This window comes from Nannospalax galili, unplaced genomic scaffold (assembly GCF_000622305.1).
Source record: "Nannospalax galili isolate Female #2095 unplaced genomic scaffold, S.galili_v1.0 scaffold762, whole genome shotgun sequence".
Lineage (NCBI taxonomy): Eukaryota > Metazoa > Chordata > Mammalia > Rodentia > Spalacidae > Nannospalax > Nannospalax galili.
This window is the reverse complement of record NW_008350126.1, coordinates 3177327-3192465: the sequence shown is the minus strand read 5'-3', so window position 1 is coordinate 3192465 and position 15139 is coordinate 3177327. Positions and strand designations below refer to the sequence as shown.

Here is a 15139-nt window from a genome sequence, read left to right as displayed (position 1 = left end):
CCCCCTACGTATATACAATTAACATGCCAATTCAAGATAGAATTAGGGAATGTAATTGCAGATACCTGGCTCAGCATGTGTGTGGAACAGGCAGGAGGGACAAATTGACTTAAAAAAGCAATGGAGGCTGGAGATATGGCTTAGCAGGCAAAGGCACCAAGCCTGACGACCCGAGTTCAATCCTAGGACCCACATGGTGGAAGAGGTAGCCGACCTCAACGTGTATACCCTGGCACATATAATGCACACTAAAAAGAAAGGTAATTTTAACAATTGGAGGGAAAAAATGAAGTGAGACTCATCTCCACCACTGTCCTGTACTCTCACTTCATCCCCATGTGCATGGGAAGCTTGCTGGTCCTGACGAATCTCCAAATCCACTAAAAGGCTCAGTTCAAATCCCCACTCCTGGGCACTCCCTCATCCAGCAGGTACCTGCCTTGGCCCACTGACCTCCCAAGCTGCAGGCACACCAACCAAATGCTGTTGTGCTTCATTATGCACACCAGGTTTGGGATTTCTGGAAAAAACTGGTCACACGTGCCAGGTGGTCTGCCTACTGCCCACGTGGAACAGGAGCTCTGAAACAGGAGGTCCTCGATCACACGTGGTACAGAACTAAGCTAATCAAAACCACAGTGTGATGGCATCCTAAAGGGATGTGAACATTTAAACTACTAAGCCATTATTTAGGATCAAAACGCTTTCATGAAAATGTCACACAGAAAACCATATAAATTACATTTAAGGTGATTCTTTTAAAAACATTAACAAATACTGTTTTCTGTACAATATTGCTTCCTTTTGAACATTCTAAACCCAGTTAGCACTTTCCCTTGAATTCCAGAAAAGTAGGCAAAATACACACGCAGTACAATTAAAACACTTCACAAAAATACAAAATCGTGTAGGTTTCCGTAAAGGCACATTCTCTTTAATGTGAGGCGCTCCCATTTGTTTTAGAAGCCCTTCTCTCCTTAGATTCCGGCAGGTGGCACACCCTGCTTGTGCTGGCCTATAGCTGATAAAAAGATCACAAGCAGCAGGGGGCAGTAGAGAGGAAAGGGCGGCCCTCACCCTCTAGCCAGTAGGAGGCTTGCTGAGCACCTCAAACCCAAGATGCCTCTCTGCTGCCCTTTGCAGCCCTGTTTTCCCCCAGTTCTGAATCCTCAGTCGTTAGACACAGGGAGTGAAGACGCAGCCTGTTTCTTTGCACAGCATACTCAGATCACTACCCATCTACCATCAGGATAAAGGCAGGTGGTGGTGAGGTCTCCCTGTCCTGTTCTGAGGAGATCATGCTGCTGGGCCTCCTGCCCAGGTTGGCCTGCTGTCTGAAATGGCCTCCAGCCAAACTGGGGATTGCAATGGCAGCTCTGAGTGCAGAGAGCACAGGAGACAGGTACAGGATTTCACACGGTCTAAGGTTGGCAGGACTGCAACCCAGCCTACCAGTCTCTGGGCTCTGGTGAGCTGCTGTTTGACTTCTCAAAGCTGTCTGAGGCCCCATATGGTAACAGTAGGGTCTTCTCTCCTGATGTTCCAGGCTCTGCATGCTACTCAGGGTTCCAGCTGGACATGGGCCTCATTCATCTGTAGAGTGTCAGTGTCTCCCAGGAGCTCGGTCTCTGGGACAGAGCCTTCCTCCTCCTCCTCTGCTTCCTGCATAGGGCTCTGGGCCACATCTTCTGGGACATTCTGTGCCTCCTCAGTGCCCTCAGACAGTAGGACTGCCCTGTCAGCCACAGATGTGTTGGAGGGTGCTGTGGTAACATAGCCCGTGCTGGTGGAACCGCTGCCACTGTGGTGTGAGCTGGGCTTGGGGACCATCTGAGGTGGTACCTGCTGTGGGGCCATCTGCATGGGGATCTGGACTGGGTAGAAGTTGGGCAGGTAAGCCCCATAGGCTGGCACTGGCTGGTAGCCATTGACAGGGATGTAGAGCTGGGCTGGGGGCACCAGGGGTCTGATCTGGCCTTTCATGGGAATAAACTGAGGCTGTGGGAAGGGTTGGGCCTTCTGCTTAGGTGCCATATAGCGGGTGTTGCTCACATTGCTCACAGGGCTGGTACTCAGGGAGCTGGTCTGTGTGGTGTTACTGGCTCCTGAAGTTTGCGCTGAGCTGTTGTAGTTGGACAGGTTGCCCCAGGCCCGGAGTCGGCTGTGAATGTCCTTAAAGCGGGGCCTCCGGTTGGGGAACTCATTCCAGCATTCGATCATGAGGGCATAGACCCAGGCGGGGCAGTCATCAGGACAGGGCAACACCTGCCGGCCACGGATCATCTCCACCACATCCTGGTTGGAGTACCCACAGTAGGGCTGCAGTCCATAACTGAAGACCTCCCAGAGCACCACGCCATAGGACCAGATGTCAGAGTCGATTGAGAACTTGCCATACATGATTGCCTCAGGTGACATCCAGCGGACAGGCAGCAGCGAATTGCCCATAAGCTTGTAGTAATCAGCAGAATACACCTCACGGAAGAGACCCAAGTCTGAGATCCTCACGTTAAGCTTGTCATACACCAGCACATTGCGTGTGGCCAGGTCCTTGTGGACCACGTGGTGGCTGGATAGATACTCCATGCCCGCAGCAATCTGTGCCACTACATGCACAAAGTCAGGGGGCTCCAGGGCAGACTTCACCGTGCGGTCATCGTCCGTGCTGCCCACATCAGAGTGTGGTGAGCGCATGACCAGAAACTCATGGAGGTCACCGTGTGAGCAGTAACTGAAGATCATGCTCAGGGGCTGGTCCTTGGTCACCATACCCAGTAGGCAGACAATGTTGGGGTGCTGCAGGCGTGCCCGCAGCATAGCCTCCTGCCGGAACTCCTCCCGTAGGGACCCCTCTGCCTTGTCCTTCAGCGTCTTGATGGCCACTACCTGGGTCAGCTCTCCTGGAGCGGACCCAAACAGATGGCCTTTGTAGACTTTCCCAAACCGGTCCTCGCCCAGCTCCTCCATGAACCTCACTGCAGACAAGTTGATCTCTTTGAGTTTTGCCTGCCAAGAAGAAAAGTCAAATGCAATTGTCAGTATACTACGGAATGAGGGTGGCTGGGAGGGCTCTCTGGAGGGTGAAGTCCTTGGGCTACCACCTCTGGTGTAGTGCAGCTGGTCCTGCCTGTCCCAGGCTTGCCCTGCCCCTCAGACTGCCTACCAATCTTAGTTATGGCTCTGATGCTGAGGCTGCCTCTGTCTGAAACCTTTCAGAGTCTCAACCCAGATACATGTTAGGTCTCTCCAAAATATGAACATACTTTTGTGCCCTCCACCTGTAATCTGCACACATGAATATACTGTACATGTATCTACTCACACTCATAGTTGAGCCCCGAGTCTCAGATCTCCAGAGTCATCCCTGGACTCTCCAGAGGTGCTCCTTCTACCTCTCCCAGCATTCCCCACATCATAGCAAGATGCTTTTTTTTCCCATCATGGTGTCTTTCTCATGACTTTTTGTCTGTTGGAGTTTGTTCATTTCATTTCTTCCTTTTTTAAAGAGTTATTTATTTATTTAGTAGAAGGGGCATTCACGTGCCATGGTGGGTTTATGGAGGTCAAAGGACAACTTTCAGGAATTGGTGCTCTCCTTTCAACCAAGTGAGTCTAGGGAATCAAACTCAGGTCTTCAGGCTTGGCAGTAAATGCCTTTACGCACTGAGCCACCTCACCAGCCTGGTTTGTTCTACAGCCTAGAATAGTGTTCTATGGAGTCTCCCTCCATGGGTCAGTCAAGGCACAAGACTATGAGCCTGATGCAGTTTGGGTAGAAATGACACCAAGTGACATGGACGCTGCCTATCTATCCACCCTACCCTGCCAACTCCAGAGAAGCTGCATACTCATCCCCCTTGGCTCGTACTCCAGCCCTGGGGGCCTGTGCCTTCCTCAAAAGCCAACCTGTCCCCTCCCAATGACAAGTATCCAAGACCCCTTGGCTAAAGGGCTAAATAAGCCAACTCTCCCCTGATACTCCAAAAGTCCCTTCAAAGTCACCTAAGAATATGCTCTCAAAGCCAGGGATGAGCTTACGGCAAAGGCCTTGTGAGGCTGACAGGTACTTTGTCATCTGCTGGATCCCAGGGTCCTCTCTCACATCCCTGCCATCTAAGATCACTCAGAGAGGGGCCAGATTTTCAGAGGTGCTACATCTCCTTTTGATTAAAGGGCTGGCATTTCTATCTTTCCGAACCTAATCAGTACAACAATTGAAAAAAAATTTCCCACTCAAAAAATGCCAGGTTAAACTTCAAATGATGGCGCAGTCTGAATTCCCTTTTTCTTTGTCACTCTGAGGGCAAAGCACACAGGAGGAGTGACGACAACTCACTGGACCATGAAGAAGCTTTGGGGCAGGTGAAGGGTCATGTGCACCCAATCTATTTTAGAGAAAAAGGGACAGAAGGACAGTGTGGAAGAGATCTAGAACCTGAGGTCACAGCTCTACCTATCCCTGAGTTCAACCTCGAGAGGCAGGAGGGTCTCTGTGTGCTGGCTGACACACTATCACTGATCTGGGCCCTAGTAGAACCACCTTCTAGGATCCCCAGGAAGACCTGCTTGCACCAGCCGATACCTCATCCCCAAGCTGGGCCCTAGCAGACGTGCCTCACTACAATATGGTCAGGAGAAACTGTTTGTACCAGTTGACACCTCATCCTTGGGCTAGGCCCTAGCAAAGCTGACTTCTAGGAAGCAGGCAGGAGGACCTGTTTGTGCTGGCTGATGAGTGGCATCTCCATGTCCTGGCTGGGTGAAACCATCAGCTGCCGGCGCTGTGGGGTGGAGGCCGAGGCCTTCTGCTTGTTACGGCACATGCAGACCAGGAAGAAAAGGCAGGCGATGACTAGGGGGATGGCAATGCTGGGAACCAGGATGTATAGAATCCCCATCTTGCTGCCGTCTCGGGGACCTGGGAACAAGTGGGGGATTTCATCAGTTTTCAGAAAATCCCTACTTTCCACTTCATGCTCTCCTCCTGGCCACTGTCCCACCTCCAATCAAGCAAATTACACAAAGGCTCCTCAGAGGGGTGGGCATGTGGGCTAGCCCCAAAGGGGGAAGGGTTTCCAAGCAGATTTGGAGTCTCAGTTTGCTCACAGAGCACCCTCTCCTTATCTGCTGCTTTCCAGTCATCCAAATCACTGTCTCAAGGTTCCCTCTAAGACTTGGTAACTGACCAATGGGGACAGGTGAATCCTGCAAGACTGAAGCTTAGAAAGGGATTACTGACATCCTTGGACACAGGACAGAACCCACGCCATCTCCTCCTGTTAGTGATGTAACAGGAACTGCAGGGAATGTTGAGAGACCCGAAGTCTGTATTTTGTCCTTATTCACCAAACCTACGTGTGTGAGCTGAGAAATGATGAAAAGCTCAAAAGCTGGGTGAGGGAGAAGCATTTCTACTAAGATGCAGTCATGTTAACTCAGGAAACAAGAGGCCAAGCTGAAAGTCCTGGGACTACATCCACAGGGAACGGTGGAGGGAAGGCTCTAGAATTCACACAGCAGTCACTAATGGGTGGTGATATTGGGGCTGACTTGCAGTGTTCTTCAGACTTTTCATATTTTAAGACATACTATAATGACCTGATGTCAGTTTTAGAATCAACAGAAGCTGTATTTAAAACAAATGATCATGATAGTTAAGATGGGATACCAGGGTCCCCACTGTCCCTGGCAAGACACAGCACTCTCATCACAGGCAAATACAACATTTTTTTCAAAAAAAAAAGAGAGAGAGAGAATACATACTACACGGGGGTACGTCACACAGTTCCATGCGTACGTTTTTATTCTGCGTAAAGCACCATGGGCCTTCCATCTGGCCCCCGGGGTTCCGGCAGTAGGCGTGGCCCCCTCCCAGCTCGGGGAAGTCTGTGCTGGACAGGTGATGACTATGAGGGTGCTGTAGGATCCATGGCTGACACTGGTGGCCTGACTTGGTGGTACTGGCCATGCCCCTGTAATCTGAGCCCGAGCCGTTGTAGCACTGGTGGTCTATGAGAAACAGAGTTAGGGACCTAAGAGTCCAGGACACAGCCTGCCCATTGTGCAAAGCACCCCCCGCCCCCGCCCTAGAGAAGCAGCACCAGGAAGGGCTTAACAAAGTCTCAAGCTCACATGGAGGGTTTAACAGGGACACATTTGGGAAAGAAACCTGGTACAGTTGTTCCAGTCCTAAAACCACATCTAGGAACCACCAGGCACCCATAACCCCACTGCCCAGGACAGGATGAGGATGCAGACAACAGCTCTCCTGTTCTGGAAACAAAATGGAACTGCTTAAGCACCTAGGGGTAAATCCTCCCCTGCAACCTCAGGGGCCACCTTCACCACCCAGTGGGAGCCCCACTTGGCCACATGTGAGAATGCACATCACCTCACCTCCACGGAGGAGCTAGAGCCCAGGATGTCTGTTTAGCATTCACCTGGTGTTTACTTTAAGTGTTATCCTAAGATGGGTCTAATTCTTAACTCAGTCTTCACGCCATTCTATCAGCTGAGCCCCTTTAGTATCCTCAAGGTAAAGGAGAACGCAGGAGTTTGAGCCACTTGCTCAGGGTCACAGCACAGACCCTGCAGCCAAGGAGTGGCTGTTCATACTAGGACCAAGCCCTGGCTGCCCTGGTAAGGAGCCCACAAACTTCTGGAACTCTCAAAAAACCACAGAAGGTAAATATAGGCCTGAAGCTTGCAAGAAAGAGGCCCCTCCACACCTGTGCTGGCCTGGGTCTCCCCAACTGCGCTGGGCAGCAAGTCTGAAGTCTTCAGTAATCTGAGACTTTCCTCACAGATCCTGACAGAAGTGTTCTGGACTTTCTATGACTAGCCTCTGTTCCTCCTGTCAGGGCTCATGGTACTGACTGAAACTTCCAGAGCACAGGGACTAAGGAGCTTCTAGAGAGGGCAGAGAGCAAGCCTTCTGCCCTGTGCAGACCCAAGTGGGCCACTCTCAGGCCTCAGGCTCAAGAGAAAGGAGTATCCCTTATCTCTAAGGTCAGAAGTTCCAGGGGCAGGTTCTGAGGAAGACCGGGTACATTCCCTTTTCCAGGGACACAGACTTAGGGAATTTCTGAACTCCTGAATGCATGCCTGAATCTTAGAGTTGTTCAACATGAGGAATCCTTGGGGTTTGAGGGTCTGAGGCAAGGACCGCGCGCTCCTGGAAGCTGGAGATCATGGAACAAGCTGGGAGGTTGGTCTGGTCTCCTCAGTGCTCTCAACAGCTGTTCTCACTCTCAGGCTCAAGGAGGGTGAACAGAGAAGGCAGGGCAGGCCCTGGGAATGTCTGGGCCGTAGTCTCTGACTGCCAACTCAGCCCTGCTTAGCATGAGAGAAGAGCCTTAAGAAGCACAGAGGTGTGTTTCAGGGTCCTGCTCAGTCCTGCACCTGCCAGGGGTCCCAGGACACTCACAGCGGCCCAGCCTCTCGGCTGGGATTCCGATGCGCATGCAGTTGGCAGCATCTGGGCTCTCGGGCATGGGCAACGCTTCACATTTGGGCAGCTGGAGCCGCATGAGGATGAGCGGGTTGGAGCGGGCGATGGTGTACTCCTGGCGGCACAGGTCACTCTCCAGCACTTCGCACTCATCTCGGCACAGCTCCCGAGGCTTGGGTGCCCGGGAGCGGGCATCGCACAGAGGAAAGACGAAGTGGCAGAAGGATGGGATGGCAAACTGTGAGCACTGGTCAGACAGGTGCGTAGAGGTGCCGATCATCGTGAAGGCAGCTGCAGAGGAGCGATCACCGTGAGTGGTATATCTGCTCAGCCCCACCCCTACCCAAGAAGTCCAGCCCCAGTCAGCCCCCTACCCTGGGTCTCTCTCTAATATGACCCATCCCTCAGTTTGCCCTTACTAAAGATACCAGGCCTTCAAGCCCCTACCCTGGGTCTCTGGTCCACCCCGCCCACCTCAGCTCCATCTCTATTGTACTGGTTGGTTTTGTCAACTTGATACAAATTAAAGTCACCTGAGAAGAAATCTCAATTGAGGAAATTCCTCCATCAGACTGGCCGGTGGTCATGTCTGTGAGACTTTCTTTTTTGGTTGTTGAGTGATATGGGAGGCCCCAGTCCACTGTGGGTGGGGTCATCTCTGGGCAGGTGCTCCTGGGTTGTATAAAAATGTAGGCTGGGCACAGGCCAAGGGAGCAAGCTAGTAAGCAGCATTTCTACATGGTCTCTACTTCAGTTCCTGCCTCTAGATTCATGCCTTGAGCTCCTGTCCTGGCTTTCCCTCCTTGATGGACTCTAAGCTAGAAGATGAAATAAACCCTTTCCTTCCTGAGTTGATAATGGTTATTCTTTTATTACAGTCATAGAAAGTAACTAGAACAGCCCCAATCCCTTACTCTGAGCCTCCAACCCCTGACCTGTATACCCATCTTAAACACTATGCCTCACTCCCCCATTCCCTGTTCCAGACCCAGCCCCACTCAGAAACTCTTCCCCACACCCTGTGTCCTCACTTTAGATACCCAACCCAGGAGCCCAAGTACTCACTCCTAGCCCCCCAACCTCAGTACCCCAAATGGCCTGGTCTACAACCCTAATTCCTTACCTCTTACTCTTGTGGTAGCCACTGAGCCCTGGACACCCTGTCCTTGCACCTCACCCCAACCCTGGAGACCTTGCCTCACCCCACCCGACACTCAACTCTAGAATCTATCTCCTGAGGATCTAGGATGAGTGGGGGTCCTGAAGCATGGGGCTGCACAGAACCCGAAGTCTTAGGACTCTAGAATATAGCAGGGGAAGAGGCAGGGCCCTGAGTTCTGTCTTCTGGCATACCATGTCCACCCTGAGAGGTCTAGGCAGGGAGAACCCCCACAGTACAAGAAAGGTGTCCACAAAAGGAGAAATCTCAGCTCTGTGAAGTGCACTGCACAAGAGAAGACACAGATGATCTAAGAGATGTGTGTGGAGGGCTGAGAAAGTCGGAGGGGAACACTGGGTATCCAGGAAGGAACAGAGAGCTAAAGAAGTCAGGACCTTTTGCCTACACACCTGTGATTCGGTTTTCAATCTCCCCCTGCATCTGGAGAGAGTCCACGTAAATAGTCCGGTTTCCGATAAAGCGCGCACAGGCAATCCCCCGGTAAGGCTGACAGAAGCCGTCCTCCTGGTAGTCATCCCTGAAAAAACAAACTCCATGTGTGACTGCAGAGGCCAAATATTCCCTGAGATGCTTTCATCCAGCATTTTATAAACCATCAATTTACGTTTATTTGCTTTGATTGACTGACTGATTGATTCATCATCTTTGAGACGGCCTTTCTGTTTAGTCCAGGCTAATCTTGATTTACTACGTGGTCCTGGTTGGCCTTGAATGCTGAGATCCTCCTGTCTCAGCTTCCCAAGTGCTGAGATTATACCATTCTACCCAGCAAGCTGGCAATTTTGTTACTTGGTCAAAAACATGTCTGCATGAAAACCTGCACACAGATGTTTATACTAACTTTGATCTTAATTACTAGAACCTGGAAGCAACCAAATGTGCTTCAGAAGGTAAACAGATAACAAAGAGGAACACACACAACAGAGTATTATTCGGGAAGTGAAATGAGCCATCTGAAAAGGCTTGGCACCATGTCGCTCCAACTCTGTGACATTTTGGAAAAGTGCAGAGCTAACACGTAGATCCCAGGATGCCAGGTGCTGATGGGGTACTAATGGGGAAGGAGACTGAGTGGGAGGCGTTCACAGGATTTTAAGGGCTGGAAACTTCTTTGAAGGATGCCATCATGGTAGGTACATCGATCTAAACCCATAGGAAGGGAAAACCAAAACTGAACTGTAATGTAGACTGCCCAGTTCAGTTCATGAACTGAATACCGACCCTGTCAATGATCATGCATTAAGGGGAGACCTTACAGAGGTTAAACAGGAGGACAGGCAGAAACTCTTCTATGGAGGTTTGCTGTCAGGTAAGCCTGACAGCTGTTTAAAAGCTTACTAACCATTTAAAAAAAAAACAAAAAACAAAAAACCTGGGCTCTACAGGAGTATAAAACCTGGAAGGGTGAAGATGGGTTGATGAGACAATATATACACGGACATGCAAGTGTTTCATATGCATGTACACATGTAGAACATCCAACATCTCATCCTTGATCTACATCAGGGACAGTAACATGCCCCTGCACACTGCCCTTATTTTCAAACAGGGCTTTTATGACTAGTGATACTCCATGAGGTATGTCCCAGCTGAACTGTAGAGGGGCAGTCTTTGAGGAGAAAGGCACACATAAACCTCTGTTGTATCCATAACACCGGGATTCCTTAAAGTCTGTCCCTGAGGGACTTGGTAAGATAGACTCCACCCATGACACGCCAAGGTGTGGCCTTATCTCTGCAGCATGGATGGTGTGGATGATGCACAACTCACAGAGGAAGTCTGGGGGGCTCAGGACAGCAAGCTGCTCTCCTTTCTCCTACAGCCCAGCTCCCCTAGTACCACTGGGGAAAGGGACAGGCTTGCAAACCTCCAGAGCTGAGATTCTGCTAAGTTCTTTTCTCAGAGCCTGTCAGCTAAGTCCTTCTGTAAGAACCCAGTAGCTCTATCACTAACTTGCCTTGTTGCTCTGACAAACTCTCTGACAAGAGCAATTTTAAAAAGGAAGCGTTTATTTTGGATCATGGTTTAAGGGAGCTCATCTCACTGTGTCGGCAGTTGGGATGAAGAGAGCCGCATGCTGGTATATACCCAGCTCACTTCTATCTTTTTATTCGGACCTGGACTCCAGTCCACGGGATGGTGCTGCCCACATTCAAGGTGGATCTTCCCACTTCAGTTAAGCATTTCTAGAAACCCTCTTGTAGATACACCCAGAAGTGTGTTTCTATGGTGATTATAAATCCTTTCAAGTTGACAACAAGGAACAGTCATCTCAGTGGCCGGCAGGGTCCTGGAAGGAGGCAAGACCAGTGGAGCACAGCAGAACGTTGGAGTTTCTGCCTGAGAGGGCAAAGCAGAGGAGCAGGGGCCGGGCCAGCCTGCGATGAGTCTCCAACCTCTATGTCAGGCACTGCTTCACCAGCAGATCTGGAACTGCCATGCTTGTCTTCCCACCTATGTGGATGGAGACCATACTCACACGAACCCTGAGTTAACTTCATTTTAATCAAATGCACCTGAACCCTGAGTGGGCACGAAGGCCCAGCTGAACACTGGATTTAGACACAGGGTCTGAGAAAAAAAGCTTTACTTGAAGGGAATACTTAGGGCCATCAATAACCCTCAAGAGGAGGTGTGAGGTCAGCATGGGTAGGAGGCCCTGTTCTTTAGTTCTGGGAGATAGCAGCAAGAGCTGGAGCTAATGACTGAGCTGACTCTGGCCACAAACACCCAAATAAACATAAGTCACCGCCCCACACTGGCCATTGGGTCTATGGTGTTTATCATTATGCCAGAAAAATCACTAGGGCATGCATGGCAGGATTAACATCAGCTTTGCTTAGAGATCCTGCCCAGCCACTTGGGGTGACACCATGGGGGGGGGTCCTTTTCCCCACTAGAGCCAAGGAGGAGAAGACTGAGCCCTAGTGGAGAGTATGTTGGAGGCTCAGGGCTGGAGTAAGGGGCTACTGGAAGGAGCTCACACCTTTATCTTGGTCACAGCACACACTGCTCCATGGGTTGCAAGCCTGAGACAGAGAACGTGCAAAACACTAAACAGAAGTAGCAGGAAAACAACTCTTTTGAATGACTCTTGAATGTTGAAAAAAACCAATGAATCACCTGTTATTAAATAGAACTGTGATTTTCTTTATCCAGCAGAGCTTGGAAACTCTGAAAATTAACAGAGCTAGAGAAAAATCTATATAACTAGTCACTTGGGGACCCAAGAAAAAGGCATCAGTCGAATTCCTCAAAGAGTGTAAGTGAAAGGAATGTGCTTACCATACGAGGACTCCTCAGAAGTGTGGAAAGCCTGCCTGAACTTCCCTCAACCCATTGCTGATGCCAGGCACAGACTGGAGCCTATCCCCGCTGGAAGGAGAAACAGCCACCCAGAGAATATACTGTCAAGGAGGGAGACAGACAGGCTAGAACTGCCGGCAAGAGGAGACCGCAACCTGGTAAAGAACAGTAAGTGTGCAACTAAAGAAACTGAGTGCTGGAGAGATGGCTCAGTGGTTAAGAGCACTGGCTGCTTTTGCAGAGGACCAAGGTTTGGTTCCCAGCACCCAAGTGGCAGCTAACAACCACCTGTAATTCCAGTTCCAGGAGATCCACCACTCATTTTTGGCTTTCATGGGCACTGTACAACATGGGTGCACTAACATGGAGGCAAAAATTTCAAACACACACACACACACACACACACACACACACACACACACACAGTCACAAATGAATAAATACATAGAAACGAGAATTTAAATGGCTGCTCACCACTGTGTACTCTAGGACAACTGACCCATTGGCTTCAGCAACTCTCCTGTACCAATTCCCATCTCCCCCCAAAGAGTACAAATGCACACACTACCATGCTAGGCTTTTATGTGGGATTTGAAACCAGGTCCTCCTGCTTTGCACAGCAAGGATTTTTACCCACTGAGCCATCTCCGCAGCCCAGGGGTTACATTTCCTGTTATAGGTGCCTCTGAGTTTTAAAAACAAGCTGATCTCCCTCCTCTTTCAAGCTCTCTGAGTGGAATTTGCTAAGACTGGAGGTCTCAGCTTTGACATCAAATGCTAAAATTGGTCTTTTTCTGAGAATGTTTCATTACAAAAAAGCAGCCTGGCTTCTCCTGAAGTCATTTTTAATTACTGTCTGCCAGTGGCAGTTTCAATTGTTTGGGTCTTGTTATTTTCCTGTAGTTAGGATGAAGTTTTTAGTAGACTTAAGACATTTCCCCAAAAGAGCAATGGAGGAGCCAGAGGACAGACAAGGGCCCCTTGCTTAGACAGGCTGGAGCACCTGCAAGCCAGGCACAGGGAGAAGATGCTCATTCTGTGGTTGAGATCACAGTTCACAGGCACACACTTGTGCACCCAGAGGTTGGTCAGGGACAAGAGAGGAAGGATGGGGCTCTGATGCTGAGGCTTCAGGGATCACCCCACCTTGCCAGGCTGCCGCCCTGCTCCAGGCGGCAGTAGGGGGTATGGGCCATTCATAGAGAACATTAGCCACTTTTAAGTTAAAAACATCGGAAACAAAGCCAAACCCACATAGAAAATGTCAGGCACACAGCCCAGTATCAACCCCCTGGGCATTCACCCAAATGTTACCTGAATGAGCCTAGAAGAAAGGGAGGCACCACCCTTTCTTAGATCTTTTGTTCTCCATACACACCCTCCTCACCACCAACTGAATGTGGATGGAAAGAGAAACATTGTTTTGATGGTAGTAAATCCCTTAACCACCCAGAACATCTACCCACCTCCCATCATACACCCATAGAAACCACAGGTTGCCAGTACCCACATGTGTGGACTTCTGAGGGCAGCAGGCAGGGAGGGAGCATGTGACAGCCAGTGGAGTTCCTGTGTGAGAACAAACAAAAGCACCCGTAGCCTTCACACTGCTCAAGAATGAACCCTGCCAGCCTCCTTTCTCAGTCACTGGCCCAACTCTGCACGCACATGCTCAGGATGCACCCATTGACCAAGGACAGCCAGGAAGACTGTGTATCTGCCAAGGAGATGGACCCATGTAGGAGAAACTGAACAGGACAGACTGGCCACTCCAGAAGCACACAGAAAATCGAGGGATTGTCTAAATTTGCCATTTTCCCTTTTGGTCTTCATTTTGATGAACTTCCAGAGATATCACCAGGCCACCATTATGAAAGCCAACCTATGAGTCGTGATCAAAATCAACAGGAAAAATAAGGTCACTGCCACAGAAAGGGGATGAAATCAGACTGTCATCTGTCCCCTTGTGACAGTCATCTGTCCTCATGTGTGACAATCATCTGTGAGGGAGAAGCAGAGTGGTCACCCAAGGCTGGGGATAAGCAGCTTGAGGGAATGTGGGTCAAGGCTTGAAAGGTCAGTTAGGCTTGTGTGATAAGCTCAAGCCATCTCCTGTGCCATGGGGTAAAGGGAGTTACTAGCAATGTATTACACAATTGAGAATTACTAAGAGTAGATTTTAAATGTTCTCATCACAAAAAACAGCAATTATGAGATAATGAGTATGCTAATCAGCCTGATTCAGTCATTGTACATGAATAAATATATCAAGACATCATGCTGTTCTCCAAAAACACATACACGTTTTTTGGTGCTGGGCAAAATCCCAGGGCCTTTCACAAGCTAAGACAAGCTCTACTGTTAGGCTAGAAACACATAAAAATTTTAATATTTATTTTATTCAGTCACTATTTTCAATCTAGGGATTGAACCTCAGACCCTGAGCTTTCTGAGTAAGGGCTCTACTTTTATTTATTTTTATTTTATTTTATTTTTTGCTTTTTGAGACACAGTGTCCCTGTAGCCCCAGCTGGACTGGAACTTACTTTGTAGACCAGACTGGCCTCCTTGATCACAGAAATCTGCCTGCCTCCTGAGTGCTGGGATTAAAGGCATGGGCCACCACATCAGCCAAGGGCTCTATTTTTAGCATAAGGCTTTATTAAGTTACCTAGGCTAGCCCTGAACTCATTCTGTAGCCCAGGCTAGCCTTTAACTTTCAATCCTCCTATCTTAGCCTCCTGGATAACTAGGATTCCAGACCTGCACTAACAAGCCTGGCTTTGCAGTTTTTATTGGTCAATCAAAAAATGAACTAATGGCCAGGTATGGTGGCGCACGCCTTTAGTCGCAGCACTCGGAAGGCAGAGGCAAGCAGATCTCTGTGAGTTCAAGGCCAGCCTGGTCTACATAGTGAGTTCCAGGACAGCTGGGGCTAGGGAAACTCTGCCTCAAAAAGACAAAAAAAAAAAAGAAGAACTAACTACCTTGAAAAAGTCATCTGCCAGCACAGAGTCAGATGTACCTAGCAGGACGTTAAAAGAGTAATTCAAAAACAAGGGGGGCGGGGGAGGACTGGAGAGATGGCTCAGTGGTTAAAAACACTGCTTGTTCTTGCAGCACCCACATGGCAGCTAACAACTGTCCAAAACTTCAGTTCCAGGGGATCCAACAGCCCCTTCTGTCCTCCATGGGCATTGCAC

At 49.6% G+C, this 15139-nt stretch overlaps 1 protein-coding gene across 1 annotated transcript in view; it reads right to left on the bottom strand.

Moving 5' to 3' along the window:
• Positions 1 to 668: 668 nt before the first annotated feature.
• Ror2 (receptor tyrosine kinase like orphan receptor 2) overlaps positions 669 to 15139 on the bottom strand; it is a 227763-nt gene continuing 213292 nt past the window's right edge. Inside the window, exons 5-9 of the mRNA XM_008847348.2 lie at positions 9020 to 9147; positions 7427 to 7741; positions 5764 to 6009; positions 4716 to 4918; positions 669 to 3006 (exon numbers count right to left, since the gene is read on the bottom strand). Of these exons, the coding sequence (XP_008845570.2) occupies positions 1561 to 3006; positions 4716 to 4918; positions 5764 to 6009; positions 7427 to 7741; positions 9020 to 9147 (2338 nt within the window). The 3' untranslated portion in view covers positions 669 to 1560. The remainder of the gene's footprint in view (positions 3007 to 4715; positions 4919 to 5763; positions 6010 to 7426; positions 7742 to 9019; positions 9148 to 15139) is intronic.